This window comes from Plectropomus leopardus, chromosome 9 (assembly GCF_026936395.1).
Source record: "Plectropomus leopardus strain MGB_pleo_1.0 chromosome 9, ASM2693639v1, whole genome shotgun sequence".
NCBI lineage: Eukaryota > Metazoa > Chordata > Actinopteri > Perciformes > Serranidae > Plectropomus > Plectropomus leopardus.
The window spans coordinates 14,868,655-14,892,701 of record NC_142184.1 but is presented as its reverse complement, the minus strand read 5'-3'; the positions used below and the strand labels follow the sequence as shown (position 1 = coordinate 14,892,701).

General features: G+C 40.7%; 1 protein-coding gene across 1 annotated transcript; it reads right to left on the bottom strand.

Moving 5' to 3' along the window:
• Positions 1-2,721: 2,721 nt before the first annotated feature.
• dcaf1 (ddb1 and cul4 associated factor 1) lies at positions 2,722-23,996 on the bottom strand. The gene is made up of 25 exons (XM_042491742.2): positions 23,803-23,996; positions 21,923-22,043; positions 21,746-21,822; positions 21,586-21,659; positions 21,380-21,493; positions 19,025-19,162; positions 18,238-18,834; positions 16,652-16,753; positions 16,396-16,554; positions 14,835-15,014; positions 14,462-14,671; positions 14,107-14,276; positions 13,626-13,750; positions 13,042-13,277; positions 10,609-11,684; positions 10,305-10,503; positions 9,891-9,973; positions 9,330-9,414; positions 8,993-9,226; positions 8,055-8,148; positions 7,410-7,514; positions 6,618-6,691; positions 6,406-6,501; positions 6,031-6,304; positions 2,722-4,170 (listed from the first exon to the last, which is right to left on the bottom strand). Exons 2-25 carry the CDS (start codon positions 22,033-22,035, stop codon positions 4,115-4,117), a joined length of 4,671 nt encoding a protein of 1,556 aa, XP_042347676.1. The 5' UTR covers positions 22,036-22,043; positions 23,803-23,996; the 3' UTR covers positions 2,722-4,114.
• Positions 23,997-24,047: the final 51 nt, after the last annotated feature.

The following is a 24,047-nucleotide window of genomic DNA, read 5'->3' as shown; positions in this document are numbered from 1 at the left end:
TAACACAGCAATCTTGGTTTATATTTGATCAGTGTTGCTTAGTTTTATGGTTTTCTCTGCCTCCATTTTCACAATGAAAAGAGCAGTATGGTGCCAACTTTCTGTATCCAAACTTTCCATCCAAAGCATCGCTTTAAAAGTAACCTGGAAAACTGCTATCTCATCTCACTGGACATAATTTTACAAACATTACCGATAGATTCTATTTTTTTTTCTTAAAAAGGTATACTAAGCAGAATTTCCCTAAAAAAACACAACGCATAGGATCATACAAAAGTAATCCCTCTCAATCATCACTTATGACCCACCATAAGGGTGTTGTGGTGTATTTTGTTTGCACAGACTCTGCTCTCTGCCTGCATTTTCTGATTATTTTGCTGCGTCCAGGACGTTCCTGGGGACAGTGCACAGGTGAGGTTGAGACATTATAAAAAAAGGTAGCGACCAGGTGTCAGAAAGCAGCATGCATCCAGGAGGAAGCTCTAAAAAATCATGGACAAAGCACGGCAAAAACGCAAATACAGCAAGGCGAAACACCAAGCAGAGTGAATCTGGGTTCGGCTTTCATTTTCACTTTTGCTGGCAAAACTGTTTACAAATAGTAACTGACAATTCCTGCATAGTATGCATTTAATGCTGGGGCATGCTGTTAACAGAATTAACACCATTATCATAACCTTCATCTAATGAGGTAGATCTGTTTTGCAAAAGAGAGCTGAGTACAGCAGGAGAAATGGAACAGAGAAAAGGTACAACTTAACACAGCCAGTTAAACAAAAACACGTACAAACAGCATCAGAAACAATCACAGATATCTCGTAAAAATGGTCCAAAATGAAAATTTAAATTCATCCAATTGGACCACACTTTAAAGTATCAGAATCCTTTGTAATTCATTCTGTTTGTACGCTGCCAAATGCTGGAAGGCAGTTCCAGTTCAGATTTTACTCGTGCGGTATCAAGAGTAAGCCAGTCCTGGGATCTGGTCTGATGAACAGTAGCTTTCAATTTGAGAGGAGATGTGATACACTAAGACAGCTTTAATAGGATACATTTACAAACAACAGAAGTAGTGTGTAGTTCACTGCTTGTTGTGGGCGAGGTGGAAGTAGCAGCATGAGAGTAGAGCATATCTCCACAGTGAAACATCCGACATCTGGTCGACAAAAGGAGAAGTACACACTTTATCACGATATAGGAAAATGATTTTTATCTTCAGGTTCTGTGCCAGCAGTTCCTTTGACATGTCGTCCCCAAAATAAAGACTGCTATCTAACTGAATTACCAAATACTTACATTTACATTTAAGTTTAAGGTTATGCAGAGATGCCTGAAGAACGTTAGAGGAATTTAGACATGGCTCTATCTAGAGAGGAGCTGTGTACATACAAGATTTAAACATCTGCATATCTATCTATCTATCTAGTTCTATATATACAACTGGCATAGTTGAGTACGGGCTAAAAGTCCCAAGCTCCAAATGGAAGACACCTACAAAGGTGGTGAAGAATGATGGGGCTAAGATCCTGTGGTACTTCCACATCCAGACTGACAAACTGGTGATGGCTAACCAACCGGATATCGCGGTGGTCGATAAACAAAAGAAAAGGGCAGCATTGATAGATGCATGATCCCGAGCAAAAGAAACATCAGGAAGAAGGAACACAAGAAGCTCGAGAAATACCAAGGGATGAAAGAGGAGTTAAGAGAAGATGTGGAAGGTGAAGGCGGCAGTGGTACCCGTGGTGATCGGAGCAGCTGTAGCACCCAAACGGGGACAGTGGCTCCAGTAGATTTTAGGAACAACATCTCAGATCTTAGTCCAGAAGAGTGCAGTCCTGGGAACAACTAAGATGCTGCGTAGGACCATTAAGCTCCCAGGCCTCTGGTAGAGGACCTGAGCTTGAAGGAAGAAACCGCCCAGGGCATTAACACGTAAATTGTGATGCTGTTGCGGTCCGTATATAATGCATGATTTATTTTTAATTGCTGGCCAAAATTCCTGTCTTTAAGAAGCTGTACTGGGTTGAATTTAAAGCTAGAGTGATGATATTTGCATTATATGAAACTGGAAGACCTGAGAAACCCATGAGTGTGTCATGATATCTTCTCAGGAAGGAGGCAAAATAACACTCCAAAGTTACGCTAAATTTTGTCAGTGAGAGTGCTAACACTGCTAACAGTGCTAACAGAGTTAACCGTGATATCATAACAATGTGTGTCAAAATTGAGCCACTTACTCCCCAGGGGGGAAGAGACCAAAGAGCTGACACAATGTTTCTACAGTAAAGCCATTGGTTCAAGACAGCGCTACAAGTGGTCATCATCAAATGAGCGGCAGGGCTAGCTAGCCCCCACCAGACCTGGGTGGTGCATGAAAAGCAGCAAAATTAACCTGAAAGACAGCATGCGTGAGTGGTCAACAATATTCTCAGCTTCTAACCAATTAACAGTCAGCTGTTGACAAAAAAACTGTTGTTCCCACAGTCCCTTCAAGAGATAATTGAACAATAAGGCCTGGGCTGAAAAATACCAAAGTACCCGACAAAACCACCAAGTTTATGTCTTAATGACCTTGATATTGGTTTCCGTTTCAGCATGCACTCTTGCTTTCCTCCGTTTAAAAGACCCACAACTGTTTAACACACCTCTGCTGTTACAGCTTTTAAATATCTCCTGCCCGCAAGCATCATTCACACTCCATTAACGTAGTGCACAAAGCTAATTTTGCAGCTTTATTTATAGTAAAAATACTTTAGATACATACAAGCTGTACATAAACCGTTTCAAGAAACTCAACATCAAAGTCTTCTTATGGAAAAGAAAACAGGTAAAATAAACAGATACAAGGCAAAAAACATGAGAAATCAACGTCTGCACTGCTTTCAAAAAGTGTGCAAGTGAAGGCATTTGTTTTGTCACTGTTGAGACTTTGAGGCTTCCTGTCACTCCACCAAGAGGAAAGTCAAGTTTGAAGTGAATTATTTGGCTAAATTTTATCACCATCGTTTTCTTTCCAATGTGTCTAGGCTCTTTTAAGATTTAGCAAGATCGATTTCATTCAGAGAGATGAAGTTTACTATCAGTCCTGAACCAAAGTCACTGTGATAAATCCTCAGTTTTCCAACATAAGATTAGGTTACATTTTCACTGTATTATTGGACTTTTGCCGTTATCAACAGCACAAATCCCTGTAATCTTTTTAAGAAACATCCACTAGAGCCAAACCCTTGTGTGGCTCAATAAAGCCTATGATAACACAAAAGTAGAGAGCTGTTGAAGCCTCTATATGTTTGTCGTGCTGATAGTGAGCAGGTGTGTCAATAGTTTTGTTACAGTGTCCAAACTACTTATGGTTTCTCCAGCAAATACAAGAGCACCAGGTTGATTTATTTTTGTCTACTTACAAAATGAAATCAGAAGGCTACTGTACGTTCACCAATGGCACTGCTTTGTGTGGCGTTTTGGTCATCGGTTTATGGTGAAAGTAAAAAACCTGAAGGCGAAGTTTGACGCTTGATGAACCATCAACAACATGTTTATGCATTACATTAGCTGCCTAATTTGATGCTTTATTACTTTTTGGTGATTATTCCAGGCGGCCTGGCAAAACACAAGCTTGAGAAAGAGCGTTGTATTGTTTGCCACACAAATGCAGACCCGAAGCACTGCGATGTAAGCCTTTCTCCCTACAAACACTAATCTGTGACCAAACAGAGGCTTACAAAGTAAGAGAATCAATATCAAATGAAGAGACTCACTTAAAAAGCCGGAAATGTGATAAAATATAAAACTTTGCTTCACTGCATCTACACACTGGAGATTTCGGCCATCATCAAGCACACCTTTTTTGTTATAAAACTATATAATATACAATCAGTTTTGCCCACAAGTAAGTCAATTTGTGCAGCAGCCCCCTCCATCTCTATGAGATTGTTGTTTCTTGGTCTCGTCACACAGAGTGTGGACACCTACTGTTTCAAACTGGCAGTGCTCCACTTTATCTCCCACCTCATCTGCTGATATTATCCTCCTTTCCTTGCCTCCTTTTCTGCAGCTCACATGTCCATGAGGCAGACGTCTTTGACATGTCGTCCCTGACGCCACTGGCTCCTCACTCATTCAGGGATAAGATGATGTCATCCTCAAGGTCAGAGTTGTCGGAGCTGTCTGTTTGCGCGATAGACAAATACAGATTTTAGAAATGTGAATGTGAAGGAGCACTAGATGTATTTTTTCCCTCTAAGATTCATGCTTCCTCTGTCATTCACTGGAATAACCAAAGACAGCAGTTTTTTAAATTCCACTGGGAGAGACAACATTTCCTCACAGTGACCAGACAGGCATGAAAACATAGAAACTGGACCAAACATCAGGCTTGTTCCATCACTTAGCTGAGACTGCACATCAGGACCCCGTTCTTCAAATGTATCTCAATGCTTTTCATCAGCGGTCTGATGAAGAGTGTGATGCACAAAACATCACCTCGGTGGTACGGTTTCAGTGGTGTACCAGTTTCAAGGTTTTCTTTTTCTTTTCTCTCTGTAAATAATAATGTAAAATTGTTGATATTTTATTTTGTAGATGTGGGTGTATGCGTATATTTTTAGGTAATTAGAGTATAGATTTAAATTAATAAGGAAGCAGCTAATTAAAATTCACTGACTTGTGGAAAAGGGGTGAATTAAATGTGTTTGTACCTCTTCTCACTCCTTTTCGAAAATGTAAACCAAGTCATCATGTGTTTGACCATTTCTTTTGCTTTATGTTTTCATTGTAAATTTTACTTTTTTATCCACCTGCTTGTTTGTATAATCATTTCTCTATTTTCTTTTACATGTTCAAAATAAATAAATAAATGGAGGAAAAAAGAAAAAAAAATGAAGGTATGCTGTGATAACTAAATTGATGGCTGTCATATTATGAATGACATGAAAGGGAGACTTTTTATAGATAATGATATTTTAAAAATGGTTTCCAGTTTCAATTACAGTAATAAAACATTTGTTCAACCACACAAAAAAACCTTGATTTGTTTGTACCCTATTTTCAGTCCTGCAAGGGTCATCGTAAGTGAAAATAATAGTTATTCTGTAATACCATGATACAGTGATATTTTCTGAGAATGTTATCCTACCATGAAGTCTTGTATCCTTTAAACCTTACTTTGTGGTAATTTAATTAAATATTTATGAGAGGTTAGTCTAGTGTGTGGGTTCTGTTTTTCCCTATTTTGCATAACCCAAAAGCACCTAGTGTTCATTGTCTGGACGTGCATGCTTCTGTAAACTTTTTAAACCCAGAAGAATGACCAGATATTTAAATACAACAATTATTGAGTGAATGCAGTTATACCCTGAGTGATACAGTGTTCAAGGTTAAGTAGATTTCACTGCATGGCCAAGTTTCAATCCACATGAATACAGTCTACACATGTATTGCATGTAAAATTTAAATATTGCACTGTTTAAATGACAACACCTTGTCATAATGTTGTTAAATGTCACGTTTCTCGTTTGCATCCCCTTTTAATAGTCAAAACATTTTAACTTAGTCCATATCTTTTATTTTTATAAGTACCTGTTTTATATTGTTGCAAAGTATATATATATTTTTTTACTGTTTGTGAAAATTAAATAGTGATAATAAAGCTGATAGTTTGAAAGGGTTATTAAAAAACCTACAGGTTTTATTTGGAATTCCTCATCCCTCTAAGGAAAGAAGTCATTTGTGTCTGAAAATGACTCTCTGTATGAGCTTTAAGCACTTCTGCAGATTTGGGCTTAAGGACGTGTTGCTCTGACGACATCTGCAGATAAATCTTAAGCCAGCTTTGAAGAGCTGGAAAATCCTGACTTGTGTCTACAGTGAAATCAAGCTAACTGGGTTATCTGCGTACAGAGAACGCAGCCCAGACAGCTGAAAATTAAATCAAATACATACTGCAGAAAAGAAAGTAAACATTTAAAACTGAAACATTTAAAGGCCTGAACTCAACAACTCTGTAGAACCTGTAGAAGCGCTACTCACCATTGTCACCGTCCAGATCAACGTCATCATTATCGGAGTCATCCTCGTCATTGTCATCCTCATCGTCGTCATCCCCGACGTCAACATCGTCTTCGAGAAGACGTGCCACCTCTTCATCAGAGGGAGAGAATTCATCGTTTCCATCATCCTCCTCTTCGTCCTCCTCATCCTCTCCGCCGTTTTCGTTCTCTAGCTCGGCAATAAGAGGATCTGTATCGACGTCGTCGTCTGAATCTTCATCATCGTCGTCGTCTTCCTCCTGATCGTCATCCTCCTGTTGCATGCATAACAAAAAAAAAAACAAAGAAAAAAATCATTTTTAATCCTGACAAATAGAAACCAAACACTCCAATAATAGAAAAATAAAGTTAGAACCTGATCCTCCTCATCCTCCTCCTCTTCCTCTGCGAGTCTCTGCCGGCCAACTTCATACAGCCTGCAAACTGTGTCGGTGTTCACAGAGTCTTGGTTCTACGAGGCAGGCAGTTGAAAAGGAAATTCAATTCTTTCTCATATTTAAAAGGGCACATAATAATCTCAACCTTTAGCAAAAAGTAATTACACTGTAAAGTCACAAAAAAGCTTACCTCAATCACAGCAAGGTAGCAGTCTTTGGTATCAGTGCAAAGGTCAAAAATATTCCTCTTGACATCAATAGTGGCTGGAAGGCAACATGTCAGGGATCAATTTATGAAAACACTACTATAAATAACCTAAAATAGATAGTATATGTATATGTATATGTCATTTACCATAATTAAACGACTACTGCAGTGTATAATATATACCATCGAAACAGAATGAATAGAAAGGACATTGAACTGTTTTTCGTGGTCGGCTGTAAGATAAGAAAATTGTGATTGTTGTAGGTTGTTATGGCGAAAACACACTTTTTAGTCATCTAAATAGTTAGTCCACTGTTTCAACAATCACAGACTCAGATTTAGTCGAAATAAAACCTTAATTATCCCCATGATCTCTGCCTTTTAGCTGTCTACTAAACTGCAGCTCTCACTCGTCCTTTTGAGGCAGCTACAGAAGGTCTTGTTTCAACAAACGTGCAGTTAATGGCACAGAAAGGAACAGGGAATAACAGCTGCGGGAATATTTTTAATGTTTAATATTTGCAATGAATGCTTTTTTGTAATACTCCACTGCTCGTTGGGTCATTGCTGCAAAACCTGACCTCTGTGAGTTCACAACTTGCTACAAGTCAGTTTGTTAATACAAAAGTTTAGTTTAGTTTGTCCTTTTTACTTGTGTCCTTACATTTCTATGATATATACTCAAAAGTTAACCAGAAAGTAAAAATTCCTTAATAATTACAAAGGACTTGGAGAAGGGATTAATTAAAGTGGGGTGAGGGCAGGACGTCTTACCGATTGGTTTGTAGTCTGTGGCATTAAAGGTCCTGAATGATGAACCAAATGGACTTTTCATCTGCATCTCCATCATGTCATCCTCATCGTCAGCCTGCAACATTGCTGCAAAACCAAAGAGCCAGCGAGCGTGAGAGTGTGAGAGAGACAGACAGTAGATAAAACTGTGCTCAGTGAGCTGGCTAGCTGTGGTTCGGCCTCCTGAGACGTCCAAGTGGTCGTCGCACGGGCTGAACCATTATGGCACGCCCATTGCTCTTCCTGTGAGGTGGCGTGAACCAGCTGGTTCTCTCTGTTGCCAGTCCAACACAGAGCCTTCTGCCCATATGGCTCCGAGTGACGGTGGTACCAAACACACACACATGCACACACACACACACACACACACACACACACACACACACACACACACACACACACACACACACACACACACACACACACACACACACACACACATGCATACACACACCTCTACAGGCTCTGTTCACACCTCTCTACAAGTACACACATGCTCACTTTGCGTCATAATTACCAGCCTTTCACTCACACACACCTTTCACACACACTTGCACTTACTGTGGAGTTGAGGGCTTGATGCCAGAACTTCTACATTACCCATCATGCAGTGGCTTCTGTATTTACCTCCGTAGATGACTGTGCCATTGTTGTTGAAGACTATCCTGCACTGGTCCAAAGCGGGAACCGTGTGGAGAAGGTGGAAGGTCCGCAGGTCCCACTGAAACTCCAACTAAGGAGCATGACACCATTTTTCATTTGCGGCAACTAAATCTGCTACGAATTTAATTACACAGCGATTAAAACCATCCCCAGGGTAATGAAATCAATTTTCAGTGCAATAAATATTTAATGTTTAGCAGTGAAATAAAAGCCCAACAGTCATCCAATCACTAGAGCGACTACAAATTTAAACACTGATGCAATCTCTTTTTTCCGTCCTGGTCAGATTTATGAAATGTTCTGATGTATACCCATTACTTCAGTTAATGTTAAACAAGCATTTTGAACCAGTCATGGTAACCACTTCATTTTAATTTTAGTAATTAATTAAAAGATTGTCCCATCTTAATGCTGCAACATTTTTTTTACCACATGGTGATGTACTTAAGCATTTAGATTTTTTTGCTCACGCATTTTTCTGCCTCACACTTTGGAAAAAGGCAGTTAACAACATTTTTGGCCCTGCTGGTGACATCCGAGTGGTGGCAATGTCTGTCAGTCCCCCACTTTGGTCCAGACTGAAATATCTGAACAGCTACTGGATCCACTGTCGATAAATTTGTACAGATATTCATTGTTCCCAGTGGATGAATCATACTGACTTTGGTGATCCCCTGGCATTGTTTCTGAAGTATCACCATGAGCTTTACATTTGCATTTTTGACAAATACTGCCAAAATATCGGACATAATTTCTGTGACATCACCCACTGACTTGTGGACATTTTGAAGCCTCAAGTTCAGTAATTTGGATGTCACCATCTAATGTTTTTGGAAAATTTTGTTGATACATCTCAACTAAAGACAATCCCATCATACAACAACACACCATCTCAAGGATACAATTTCTGTGTTTACAATGACCTCCAGGCCGTTGGGATGGAACACACCGCTGATGTTCATGTTGAACTTGTCAAACTTGTGGATGGCCTGAGCCGTGCGCACATCCCACAGCACGCCGTCATTCAGCACCAGGTCATCTGTTGGATTAAAGGTGGCACAGTTCCTCTTGTAGTTGTTGGCCAAGTCTGGGTTGTTTAGAGTCAGAGTTACCTGACCCGTCTGGATGTCATAAATCTGAAGATGACAAGAGCTGAATGTAAGTTCACTTTCTTTGGGTAATGTTTTTCAGTATGTATCATTTTATATTATCATGTTTAAAAAATGCTGACATACGTACTCGTGCTATATGTTCCTTGGTCCCAATGACACGATCTTGTGAAAGCTTACTGAACTCGACATAATGATCGCCCAGAAAAGAATGCCTACAGACAACAAGAGCAACATTTCAACATTTAATCAGAAACATGGAGCCAGTGTGAGTTTAAAAGCGGAGTAGTTAAAACTTATAATTGCTTAAAGACACTGCAGTAGGAAATCCAAATCCATCAGCGAGTCCCAGTGTTGCCTTGGTTAAACTGTACGGATGAATGATGCAAAGTGCTTGTGTTCCATGAACTGAAGACCGCAGACCTCAGGCTGTTAGCGTACATAATTTAACAGCATGTCATCTTCTTTCGGCAGCTCCCGCCTTTGATAACATTAAGCTGCTGTAACATTGGGCACTGAAGACCACATACATATGATCACAGACAGGTTTAATTGAACTGTTGATTGATGGTCTATGGTCACAGTGTTCATGTCGTACATGCTGTTTGCAATTTTGGACTGCTAAGGTTTCAACATGTTGTATGTAGCTGGTAAAAATATATTTTCAGTCTCTTGTGCAAACATCACTTACTTCATGATGAAGACTGATTTCATGCCCCACAGTGCAGAGAGGGGGTAACTCCAAGAGGCTGACGTCAAGAGCAGAGAGCCATCCTGCAAACACAAAATGAGAAGATTAAAGCTTACATGCAAGCTGACATAGAAACACAATTTGTTTGAAATAATACCGTGCTTCTGATATTGTTTTTCCAAATACCTGGTTATAACTTGTTACAGGGGATCTATAAAAGTTTTCTTGATTTTCTGGTATACACACACACGCACGTGTGTGTATATATATATATATATATACACACACACACATAATAATACATCCAAGCAACACATTGCACATTTTTACCTTTACACATCTTACACAGAAGAGGATAAAGCTAAATTCAGCAACACATAGCATCAAACTGCTTATATTCTAGAAGCTACAGACCCGTGAGGGCTCCAGGTGAGTGATGGCTGAACTGTGACAGCTGTAGCTGGCTTCCTCCTGGCCTGTAAACACATTGTAGAGTTTGAGCTGCCCTGTGCACGTCCCGAGCATCAGGAACCGCTCGCGAGCTGAGAAGGCACAACACATGAATCCACTCTCGTCCTCGTCTGCCTCCCTGAACACGGAGATGGGACGAAACCTGGGGAACAGAAAGTAAAAAGTGTAGAGGAATGACTGTGAAGGAGGTCGAGTAATCTCATGTTGTGTTGAAGGAAGGAAACATGAATCTAACAAAGCTACCCACCTGCTAAAGATGAGATGTCTGTCAAAGCAGCCTCCATCCACTCCTCCATATTTAGGATATATAACCCTTCGTGTGTGTCGGGATGTAAAGTTGATGGGTGCTTGGCGTCTCTGTTTGGGCTCAGGGCACTGGTGGGGGGTAAAAAGGGAGAAAGGCGGGCATGTTGCCACAGGGTTTTTACAGCGCGCATGCTGCTCCCTCAGGTACTCTGTGATGATGCTGTCTAACGCAGGGGGGGAGGGCAGGTGCCTGTCAAACTGTTTTTTCATGGCCGGACTCTGGCTGAAGGCGCCATGGTCAGATTTCTGTCTCAGCACCCGCGGTTTCTTGCAGCTTGCCGTACCACACCCGGTTTGCCGTTCACGTGAGAAAACAATTCGTCCGATCAGAGGGGAGCCGTTGCTACATGGAGGGACAGATGGTGAGGGGAAAGCAGGAGAAGAAGACACAGTGGGTTGTGATGTAGAGGGACGCGTTTGTGGATTGCTGGACCCTGGGGTGGATGAATGCGAGGGATGGTTTACGAGTCTGGACCCAACACCGTTGGCCAGCCGTGGGGTGCGGGGTAGAGTAGCGACAGGGGAGGCAGGTAGGGGAGGAGCGACAGGAGGGAAAGCAGAAGTCGAATGTGCAGAATGAGACAGACATGCCATCGGGAGATCTGCCTCCTTGGTGAGTGTGGTGGCGGTGTCATGAAGGCCTTTGGCCACAAGGTGGTTCCTAATAAGCAGCAGCAGCTCTTTCTCAGGGAAGGAAATCCTGGATTGAGCGACCACACTGGCCCTCTGCAGCCATGCCAGAGACACGTCCGTACCGATCAACAGCGGTTTCCCAGAAATCCGTTCTATCAGCTCAGCAGCAAACTTACAGAACTTGACATGTTCGCTGCGTTTGTCCTGGAGCACAGGCTCCTTCATGAGCTGCTGGATGTGTCCGCTGCTGAACAAAGGCAGCTTGCTGATGATCTGTCTGACGGAGCTGGAGCGAGACAGACCCACCAGAGCCTTGCAGGCCAGAGCTCGGATCTGATCTGCATCTGTAATGGGCATCTTCACCGTCAGCAGGGACAGCAGCACCTAAAGAACAGACGCAGGATGTAAGTTAAAAACAAAGGCTGACAGAACAGAGGGCTTGTTTGAAAGGTTTTTTTTTAGGAAGGCTCCCAACTGAGTGAACTGACCCGGTCGTGTCTCAGAAAAATCCTCTAAATGCTAAGGAAGGGCTCTTCAGTGCTTTGCTATCTTATTTATTCCGGCAAACACAAAAATCCTTTTTTAAAGAGCATATAAGTAACTGCAGTCCCACAATTCTTCACTCAGGCAGCACACAACTCAACAATAATCACATTTCTGACCACTTGGTATCTATCAGTCTGGTCAACATTTAGAGATTTGGCTTTGATGATAAAACATGAGTCTGAGAAAAAATTACTCAAAGACCCAACAAAGCATTAAAACAAATGTTCTAATGTTTGTCTCATCTTTTATCTTTACATCAACGAGTCCAAGTTAGCTCTTTGCACAGTGTTTTTTATCTAAATCCCAATTTTACAGCCTGACATATAAATGCATTCAGTATAAATCCTATGCAAGATGAAGAAATCCTTGTGTTATGCAGGGCAAGTTGATGTCAATTGATGCCACAGCACCATTTACCACCGCAGTTCTTAGCAGCACAAATATGTCTCTAAATTCTTGCAGCTGCAACAATCTTGAACACCATATTACAGAATGACTAGAGAAACTTTGTGGTCACTGTTTGGCACAATCCCAAAACACCTCTTGACCCTGCAGCTGTGCCCTTACCACTCTGTTTTGTGTGCTTAAGTCTGGGGGTAGAGCGTCCCAAGTCTTGTTGGGATAGAGGGGTAATTACGAAAGCCTGAAACTTTTTTTTTATGTTTTTGGAGCTTTTTTGGCCTTTATTAGATAGGGCAGCTATAGCATGAAAAGGGGAGAGAGAGGGGATGACATGCAGCAAAGCATCAAGGGTGGAATAAAACCCGCGGCCATTGTGGCAAGAACATAGCTTTTGTGCATGGGGCGCCCATTCTACCAGGTGAGCTCGCGGGTGCCCCACGATAGCCTGAAACTTAGGCTGTGAACAAACACGAGCATCCTGACAAGCCCAAAAAGATACCTAAATCCCTCGCAAGTGAAATCATCACAGCAATGGATGGTATATTTGCACTGTCTGGCAATACTAACAATGACATATTAGGCTCTTAAAGAGTTAACCAGTTTCACAGGGGGAAGATTTCAACCTCTACCTGCTTGTAAGTCTTTTAAGAGGGATTAAACAGGCACACGAAAACAGGGTGTAGGGGTAAAAGTAAGAATGAGATAAGGCAATTCTAAATGTTTTAAAAATGTCAGGTACAGCCTTAAAAACAAACAAACAACGGTTTTGTTGACAGGTATAAATTAGGTCTACCTTGATGCCATTGTTGGACTGCACCACATTCCACATCTTAGTGAGCACACTCTCGCTGGCTTTGGTCTGCTGAGGCAGGCGGCGACGGGGGGTGCCTGCGATGAACTTGCCAATGCTGGACATGCGTTTGTCTGGAGCACAGACGCAGTTGATGACGACCTGCAGAGCTGACTTCTGAATCTCGGCATCATTTACAAACACCTCTCCCTCTGCCACTGCCAGGACGATACTCATTCCTGAGGGAGAAAAACAAATGATTGAATGAAAAACATTGAACAAAAATAACACTTGGAGTTATGCCATCTCTCAGCAGAGCTGGGCACAGGTATTATGAAATAAACAAAAATGAAAATACAAAGCTGCTGCGTGTTATTACATTCTGTGGAGGGTGATAATACTTCTAATTTTATTGCAATACATTTCCAAAATGCTACTGCTCGTGCTCACCTATAATGTGACAGCTGCTTAGTGCAAACACCACGAAACGTATGCAATTCTCCTTGGCTGTACACAATTAGTTTAACATTGTTGATTAATATAAAATACAAAACACCTCAGTGGCATCACAATCCAAAAACACCTACCGACAGTGGAAACAGTGGATCCTCCCTCATCGAGCACAGCAACAGCCTCAGACAACAACAGCTGGGTCTTTGGAACAACTGTGAGGATGCTCAGGATGTCGAGGGCATAACGCACTGTATCACTCCTACAGGGAAAGAAAGAATTATCATGTTATCATTATCTCATCATTATATCGCCACATAACGAAGGGAGAACTGTAAAAACAAAAGGATGATGAAGCAAGAAGTAGGGATGCAAACACATGGTGATAAAAGAGAGAGCTACCAAAGATTGAAAAAAATGCCCACCTAAAGTGTTATTTTTGCATTATGATTTTGTCACAATATCGTATGCTCTTATTGACTTTACTTTCTTTCTCCTATTAACAGCTGTTTTATTAGTTCATTTCCTGTATTTTATTTGATCATGCCTTTAAATGTGCTCTATAAATATCTGTGACTTGACTTGATGAAGAAATGAGAATTACTGTCTGGACCATACCTGCCATAGTAGGTCCTCCAGTCACATGCGATGGAAATGAGCTGCAGGAGAAGCTGCACACATGACAGCTTGTGAAAGACCTCCGCTGGTTCCCAGTACAGTCTGAGTGGACCATACTCTATCAGAAACTCCATCATTTCCACCACCTGCTCACGGCTGTAGCTGACCGCCTGGGGAACGATACAAGAACACAAATGAACACAAAATAAACACAAACTCTTGTTAAGAGCAACTACAGCATAAAGCATCAGAGTAACTGAATGTAACACCTGTGTAATACATTTAAACATGTTTACATTAATGAAAAACACTGTCCAGTAATGTCAGTCTCACTTATCCTTTGTCCTCTGCATACCTTATAGTATGGTTGGGAGTGAATGGGGGCACCTCCCTCTGTGCGCTGCAGGGATTGCTTCACCTGCTCCACTTTGATTGCCAGGTGGGCCTCAAAGTACCTGCGCAGGGCCATGCAGGTGTGCTTGGCTGTCTGCCTGCTGGAGAAAATCTCATCATCACTCAGCAGCGCTCCTTGGTCCTCAGGGTTCAGGATCTCCAATGTGCTAATCTGGAAACAGTCGGTTCATATCACCATCAGCATCTGTTATGTTACTGATTAGACTGCTCGGTTTACCAGTTCATGAACACATCGTATTTATTTAATGATCCAGATGGTTACATTACAAGGTTACAGTGAGGATCACATCTAGCAGACTGCTGGTTTGTCTTACCAGATTGACGAGGCGTCTGAGGCCGTCCTGCACGTCAAAGAGCTCCAGGACGGCACGGAAAGAAAAGGAGATGGAGAAGAACATGGTGGCGTGGCAGCAGCCGGATGCATGTGAGCATTCCAGCAGCCACAGCGTGTAACCAACCACATCTGACAGGATGGAGTGGGGCAACATACACACCTACAGAGGAAAGGTAACGCTTGTGATTACAAATGTGCGCTGCTTCTAGAGCTATGCAAATCTGATGAAAGAAAAAAATTTCGGAAATACTTCAATATTAATGTTAAAGATTATTTAGTGATTGAATATGTTGTTTTAATAACATTATCTGTGAAGCACTTTTTCTGCAGAGCTGCAGCCCAAAGTGACCAAAATTTTGTCGTATCTAGTACAACACATTTACATGTAAGATTTTTTTAAATAGAAGATTTATAAAGTGAAAATATTGACCAAAAACTTAAAGGAATTTGGTGTTGATCAACTCAAAGAGTAACTTTCGTTACTCTGCAACCTGGATCCCCCACGTTTTATTGTCTGAGCGGCTAATGCAGAAAACAATTTTTTGAAACTGGTGAAGTGTTGAGCGAGAACGCTGCAGCCACAAAACAGGTTGCGATTTTATGTTAATGTGCAACTGTGCACTGTGGATTTATGTCCTGTACTTAATGGGTTCAGATTATTATTCTGAGTGTCTGACAACATCATAGAAAAGACACTAAAGAGATGGACCTTTTTGTTTAAGGGCAAAATCTTTTTTGTTTAATCAAAAACAGCCCTGAAACTGCCAATTCTCAAATCCACCAGAATCCATTTAAATATATATCAGTTTTATCATCAAAAAACACACTTGACAGCAACAAATTAAAACTAACAAAAGTCATCTTGGTTGGTCTAGTTGCTGTTTTAACAATCATTAACTCTGGTTTGGTTGAAATAAACCCTTAATTCATTCAGTAAGATGTGACATGCTAAAATTGCTGTTTATTTAAAAGGTGTCTGGTGAGTCTGGTTAGTCTGACTAGACTCGTGATGATGATTTCAGGGCTGTTTTGGTTAAACAAAAAGTGATCTTACTCTTAAACAAAAAGGTCTGCCTTTGTAGGTATCCTTTCCATAATTCTGTAAGACACTTAGAATAATAATCTGAGCCTGTAAGTGGCAAATCCAAACATTTTTAAAGGTCAGAAAACTTGCAAAAGTGCACTGAATGATTACAATACTGGACTAGTTTCAAAGGTGGTTGCTCCCATTAGTCACTCAGACACAAAAACATGGGAAAATAGGGTCCAGGTTGAAAAATAACAAAGTTACGCTTTATATAGAACATACAAAAAGTTCATAATTGTATCACTAAATTGAAAAACAGCCTTTAGGAACTTTTGAGATATATCAAACATTACCGTAATCTAAATTCCAGATTTTATTTCATATCACAGTCCACTATAATGGCACATTACCAAGCTCAAACAGCTTTCCTCTGGCACGTCAAATGTAAATCTACGAGCAAAATTGGCACAATTATAGCTATAATCATTGCATATAATGTGTGTCTGTTCTGTACCCTTTCCATAGCATCCTGGTTATAGGCAAGGTAGTAGAGGCACAGAGACACTCCAGTAGCAGCCATTGATGGCCTGGGGATTTCCAGCAACTTCTGAACTCCTCCATGAGCCACAAACTCTGCAGCAAACTTCTTGTGCAACAGCAGAGAAGCGAGGTACTGCAAGACAGGAAAAGAAAAAAAGAGAAATAAGTCAGAGGAGTTTGACCTTGCGTTTTGGCAGCAGGGAGGATCAACTCGAGGAGATGGTGTTTACCTTGAGAGCCTCAAAGGTGAGCTGCACGTCATTGGTCTGCTTTAGATCCATGTAATGCATGAGCAGCTCACGAGCTCCCATCTGCATGAACACCGCCAGCAGCTGCAGGAAGGAGGAGAAATGAGCATTGACCATACATCCATCATGTAAATTCGCTTTACTATGGAACCCTGGAAATGGCTAACTGCTGTGTCCACACATTTCTACAAAAGAATTTTCAAGACTTTTGATACACTTTTCCTAATATTTTAAGTAATTTTAAATGCACAGTGCCTGTGCAGCGATACAGCCATACATTAATACACACACACACTTCCCAGGCATTTGTGGATAAGCAAACTGATATTGCTTGCAACTTAACTCTCTCATACATTCCCGCCACCAACCAGCTGCATAATTATGCCCACTAATGATAGACCAGAACAGCACATGTGGGTAGTATGCAAAACATGAAGGACAAGCCCCTTTTTGGGGGACTGAAAACCAAAGATCATATAACTATCAATGCAATTTGACAAATCTGTATGGATTCATGACTTGATGAACAAACATTTTTCCAATAATTGTTTTGTGACCTTGCACGAACCTAAGCACTCAAAATACCTCAATAAATAAAGACAGATCGCCCTCATGTCCCACCTGTCTTCCACAATCGAGGTGGATCAATAACCCAACACAGTGGCCAGATTTTCCTGGACATTTATACATTCAAAGGTGACCGGCTCACGATACCTCTATATGTATATTTCACCAAATCAGCTGTATCATTAGGCTACATGTTATGTGTAAATAATTAACCCGTTAATAATCAGATGTTTGATCTACGCTGAGATTTAGTTGGAAACACTGTCTGATGTCTCAATACAGTATAACTGTCCTGCAGCAGCCTCCTATTCAAGCCAGCGTTTCCTGTCCATCAGTAATAAAACAAAACGATATGATTTACGACACTAACAGTGAATATTCACATATCTTATGTGTCTCAAATTTCAGTGTGAAAGCCTTAACCTGCTGTACAACAGCTTTTCAGCATTTTCCTGTTTCTCATCAGATGTGACTGCTAATTTCAGCCTTGGCAATAACGCAATAGCACAGTGCTGGTCGGATCTATGTGTATCATGTGACACTAGTGACATTTCAAAGGTCGCACAACACAATGCTAGATTTTAAATTGTAATTTTACAGAACACTTTTCACTTAAATTTAGACATATTTGGGGATTTTTTATGAACATATTTTAAACACTAGCCAAAACAATGTATATTCAAAATGTTTCAAAGACATCCTGTTAATTCCAAATCATTTCAAGGCCTGGAAAACAGTTTTTCTGATTTCATATATTTTTCAGGAAATTAATGACCGTGGGAACCTTAATTTTTTTTTAAAAAAATGCCTGAGGTGACCCTACAGAATCACACTCACATTGTATCTGAACGCAATAATGTATTTAATCATAATTAAAGAAGACTGACATCTGCTGGCAAGTCTGTGACAAGACAATCTTGTATAAAGAGATAAACAAAAATCCACACGCTGCACAATTCTGTTTTGCTATCCACTATGTGGGCTGATATTAATGGACAAACCTCCTGATACTCCCCCAGAGGTGTGAGGTACTGCAGGATGAGCCTCTGCTCGATCTCTGGGGTCAGCGGGTACAGATGATAGTTGTTGCCAATCACCCAGGGGCTCATCTCAGACCAGCTGCTGTTGGAAAGCTCAGCGAAGTTCCTTTCTGGGTCTGGCAAAGAGAAATTCAGCTTCTGTTTTGAGGTCCTGCCGCTCTCCCTCTCTGCCCTCCTTTTTAGGTAACTGCTGCCATCAGACATGCCTTGGTGTGTCAGTGAACCTGGGGCAGACATGGGCTTCATCATGGTTTTAACAGCCGAGTTGGCGCGGCTGCTGGTCTTATGAGGGGAGTTGAGTCGGAATGAAAGCTCGTTTTCAGGCTCGATAGTTGAGAAGGGAATTTCGCCATCCTCCTCCGGCCCCGTCCCCTCCCTCTCAGCTCCGTTTCTCCCCGGTGTGAAGGGCTTCTCTTCAAAGCCTCCGTCAACAGTCTCCTCATCCAAAGGTAGCAAGGGCTCACTCAAAGTCTTCCTGGGGCTGGGCCGTTTGATTTCCCTTTTATTCTCAGCGTCCTTATCCTGAAGCTCACGCAACCGATGCAGCATCAAAGGCACCTGTCAGAGTGAGGCATGAAAAACAAGTTGATGGAAAGTTGCTGTTTCACATTGCCTACTGATGATGAGCAAATTGCTCTTTGGGATAACAGATCTATCAGTTGCCGTAATACCTTGTCCATCACTGTGTACTTTTACATTATTCATTAAAATAAAACTGACATTTGAGACAGCACAATCCCCTACTGACCAAAACTGAGTTCTCCTCTCTGTAGTTGGCTGCAATGTCCTGGTTCTCCATAGCGCCGGCCAACAAGCCTGTGGCGTAGATTCTGAGTGGCTGCTCGGCTTCCTGCGCCCATTTAAACAGCCTTTCAACTATGCCCTCCTAACAGGAACAAACACAGGAAATACACATAGACACAAGAATATGAACAGACTTTTAATCAGAATGTTTAGTACTGTGCTTTGCCCAACTTGCTCTCAAGACCAACACTGGAGGGTTTTTGGTTAACTTTTTTTCCCCAAATGAACCTTTAAAGCTATGAGATTCATATTTTCTCAAACTGATCCTTTAATAACATATCAAGATAAGATAGAACTTCATTTATCTTGAGAGAAATTGATGTGCAGCCATTGCAATATAAAGTTAGAGGTGTGCACATACAAAGCCTGCAGCAGAAATTAACAGTAGAAAGAGCAAATTAACAGCAAAAATAAGATACAAAATATAACAAATATAAAGCTAAATTTAAAACTAGATAATAGTAAGGTTCAAAATATAAAAACTAGCACACAGTTAAGTGCAAATAAGGTGCAATCCAATGTTTTCAATAACACAAATAGGTTACCTGTATGGAAATACAGTATGGTTTGTAATAAATGTGTTTGTAAAGTGTCAGATCAGAGGTAGTTGCTGTAAAGGTTTTAAGTAATCTGAAAGAAGTACATGAGACAAATAGCCAGTAAAAAAATGATGTCTCTCCTCCCTTTCCCACTTATAATGACATCCATTAAAATCTACTGTGGTGCACCAAAAACAAACACTGAGATTTGATCAGCGCTGACGATCAAAGTTGATGAGCAGTGATTGATGTGACCTACAGCTCTGTTAGGGACTCCTCCGCTCTGATTGGCTGTTTGCAAAGTCTTAAGAAATGCTACACAGCAACAGAGTAAGCAGGGGAGTATGATTTTTTTTAACAGATTATCTGTCTTATGACTGTTTAAGCACATATAAAAAGTTTTTAATAAAAGTTACCAACTACACCTTTTCCGACTTTGTAAGAGTCAGGTGACAGTTTATCTATGTACTTAAATCAAATGCCTCAGCGTGATGGTCAAAGTGTAACTAGCTTGCAGGCTGGACTGTGACTCCACAAACAAAAACCACACAGCAACTGACGTCCTCTCTGGTTATCTACATTTGATGAGGTCATTGTTTAATACCAGTGACTCAGCGGTGACTTGGCTTTCAAATCTTACTTTAGATCCCAACCTGAGCATCCTGCCTTTACCCTCTGCCCATGTGTTCTTGCTAACAGCTGTAATGCCAAACAAACCAGAGTGCCTGTGTGACTTACAGAGATCTTCCACTCAGTTCAAGAGAAAACACTTCCCTTTTTTGTAGCTTCCTCTTTGTTGTTGAAACTGTGTTGTTGACAACCGCACTTTGAAAAACGTATGGATGCACAATATTGGATTTTCTGCCGATATATCATTTGGCCAATGACCAACAGTGATAGATACATATCCACTTTTTCCCACCTAATTTTAGTGATCATCAAGTCTCTTCTGTGGTGGAATTACCATCATATTGCGCACACTCAGCAGATGGAAACGTAAAATGCAAAGCTTTTCAGTGCATGTAATATTAATTCATTGTGCAAAATAATAATAATACTTCAAATGAGCGTGATGTTTTTTACATGTTCACTTTTTCAATCAAAACAAACAAACAAAAAGTCAGTCTCTCATTTTGGCACAAATCAGCATGTCTGATTCCAATATTTCATTTTAAAGCCACTATTGACCGATACTGATGACGTGCGGATATTATTGTGCATCCCTAAAAAATGCAGGCACAGCGAGCAACGTGGGTTTGTTTAGCTATTTCCTTGTTTACAGAGTGGATGAGCAGTGGGCAAACCCAATGATGCTTCTGGTTGCTTGTCTTCATCTTGTTTTGTTTTCTTATGTTCACATAAGGTATTAGCTATGTTATTATTTTAATGTTAATGCAAACAAAACATTATATTTGTGGTTTTCAATATAAATGTTGGTGAAATGATTTCTTTGCCGCTATCAGGATATTTTCAGCATGTTAAATAACTCCCTGCCAATACAGACAACCCTGATAATTTGGGTCATGATATAAAAATGTCATACTGTTTCATCTCTTGCTAGCTATATTACTTATGTCAGCATACTAAACACCAATGGACAATGTGGTCAGTGGAACAAGTGGAAGCAAGCACTACCTGATCTACTTTTAACCACTAAACACAGTATGTTGAACTTGTATCTTAAAAACTACAAGAACATTGCAGAGTAACATAAGAGCTGAAATGCTGCAATCTTGACATGAACTAAGATATTAACCCACCTTTTCCTGAAAGACCACAGCTGTCTCCAATCCCGGCATGATGTTTTGAAGCAGGCGACAAGCTGCTGTGTTGAGGGAAAATTCTCGACTAGTCATCACATAGCTATTCACCAGCTACAAAAGAAAAGAAAAGAATCACCCTCTGGCTCAAATGATAAAGACAGCCCCTTGTTTTGCATGAAAATAGTCCATAAAGCCATTCTTACTGTGTTCATAAAGTCATCATTCTTGAACAGGATCTTGAGCAGGTGCCCTAACACACATTCTGGATCAGCTCTCCCTAGTGGCCAAAGGAGAAATGTCAAAAACATACACCATAATCAAATCTCCAGTAATGATCCCATGATGTGATTTTTTTTTTCATACCAGGGTGTCGATCATCAAAAGGGTCTGGGTCTGCTTTGTGGTACTCCTCTGTCTCTTTCTCAACAAGCTCTGAGATTCTGAAAGTTACATCAACACATTGACGATCTTTGAGTCATACACACCAAAACACAGCTTGTGGAAACAACTCATGATAGAGACTTTTACTAAACCACTTACTTGGTGAGGATGTTGACCAGCTCCTGTGTGCTGCCTTGTTGCTCCCTCTCCCACTGTTCCAGTAGAGCAGTCAGCTCTGCCTTGGAGTCCACACTGGCAGACGCCGACGCCATAGCGCAGCCTGTCAGGGTTGCATGCACTTAACATGTATACATTTTCATTCTTAATATTCTTTAGGGACTTGGGGGTTGCTGAGGTGTGACATTGTTTTTTGTCTTTTTGGCCCTCCCCAATGCAACAAATACTTTTCCTGCAGCCTTGCTGAGTGACTTGTTGAAAATGCTTGACCCTCTCTCCAACATAAATTATCTTTTAGATGTTAAAAATGTAACCTTCAACATTTGGAAGTTAATATTTGAAGACAAATCCTCAAGTTTAAAAATGGCTTTTTTTTTTTTTATCAAGCATGCTGGTTAGTTAGTGCAAAGGGTTTTTTGGCAACATTTAAAATGAGATACAGTGATTTTGCTGAAATATCACTACTTTGATTTGGTTATTTTGTTTTCTGATAGGAGCATTTGTCCCACACAAGGTGTTCAAGGACCACTGGAAATTTAGAAATCCAGTGATAATTTCTATTTTTACAGCTTCTGGATATGATAAAAGGTGACATTTTATTGATTTTTATTGGAAGGCAAGCTTTCTTTAAAAATTGGCAGTAAAATAAATTCTTAATACAGCCTTTTAAAGTTGTATAAGCCAAAATAAAAAACATAAGTCCCTCCCAAGTGTCTAACCCTTTTTAAATCAGGGCAAACTGGGTTGATTTAGAAATTTTCAAAAAAATTGGGGAAGGCAATCAGCAACATAAAAACTAACCTAGATATTTGTCAGGAATAGCATAAAGTTCCAAGAAAATTACCTTGAACTTAAAAAAGAAATGGAAAGTTAAAAATGGTAATGGCCTGAAAAACTGCTTTAAAATAATACTAGTTAAATAAAAATAATTTAAAATATATTGGTATGATTATAATAAATATATAGTTGTCTGGACATTTTTCCCAAGCTTAAATTTTTTTTCTAAATCTGCTTATTTCTTGCAATTTGCAGGATATATCTTGCCAAGTTGCTCTTAATATTCAATAGGGTTCAAAGGTTTAAATACCTATGAAAGGCATCTGAAAGCAGCACAAGAAAAGTCATGTCAAACCAGGTTTTGCACCATTGCCTACCCCCGTACGAAACGAACAGTCCCTTACAATTCAGTCAACACTTATCTGCTGCTCCATTCTGCAAGTCCTGATTTATAATCCAAGAGGAAAACAAATAAACAATCTAGACACACACAAGGAACGCATGATTGTGGTCTAATGATATATTCCGCTAAAATCCTAAACAAAAAAGAGAGAGAGAGAGGGAGAGGAAGCAGATTTGCTCCATCGCTTCACTAACGTCAAACAACTATGTGCAGGTGCAGCTGCCCTCCTGGGACTGCAACTGTCAAACAGGACTGCCAAGTAGCTATTGCATTACAAGTTAGCATGTAGATTAAAATAGTTTAGCATATTTTCAACTTGGATTGATAAACGCAATCTCAGCTCCCTGCACTTCGCGTGTTTTCCTACATTCACCAATAGCTGACTCTCGCTGTACAAGGCAGCAGTAAACTCTGCCTGTTGCGGTGTTTGGCTAGCTACACTGTGGTTAAACAAGGAAGCTACCATACATAGCTCGCTAGCGACACTTTCAAAGTGGCCACTTTTGAGTTCCAGTTGTCGTTCACATAAAGCCTGAGCTGTCCAGACATGTGCAGCTCAGTGTGTCACATTCAAATTATACTCGCACCTACGAAACCTGCCTGTACGTGCAGCCTAGCACTGGGGTGTTAGCTAGCAGCATCACAGGTAAACCTGGCTACGTAGCTAGCATGCTAAGTTTACCTCGTTGTTCCGCTCAGTTCTTCTTCGCCTTTTCCAAATTTACCGAGACTCGTGTCCGCCGATATCAGTCCAAACTCGATTGCTCCTAGGCGAATATCCACGTATCGATCACCGGATCACAGCCAGGGCTTATTTCGCTTTATTGTAGCTTTGTGTTCACGGTTTATTATCATTATGGCGAACACGTTCTGCACGTCATTTCACGAGCGACGGTCCATTGATAATGACGAAACGACTCAACAGCA

Excerpts from the sequence above, each read along its gene's own strand:
- dcaf1 (XM_042491742.2), bottom strand. The coding sequence starts at position 22,035 with ATGGCGTCGGCGTCTGCCAGTGTGGACTCCAAGGCAGAGCTGACTGCT. Across the intron at positions 21,823-21,922 it reads CTGGTCAACATCCTCACCAA|AATCTCAGAGCTTGTTGAGA; the intron begins GTAAGTGGTTTA and ends TGTAACTTTCAG. Across the intron at positions 21,494-21,585 it reads ATGATGACTTTATGAACACA|CTGGTGAATAGCTATGTGAT; the intron begins GTAAGAATGGCT and ends TTTCTTTTGTAG.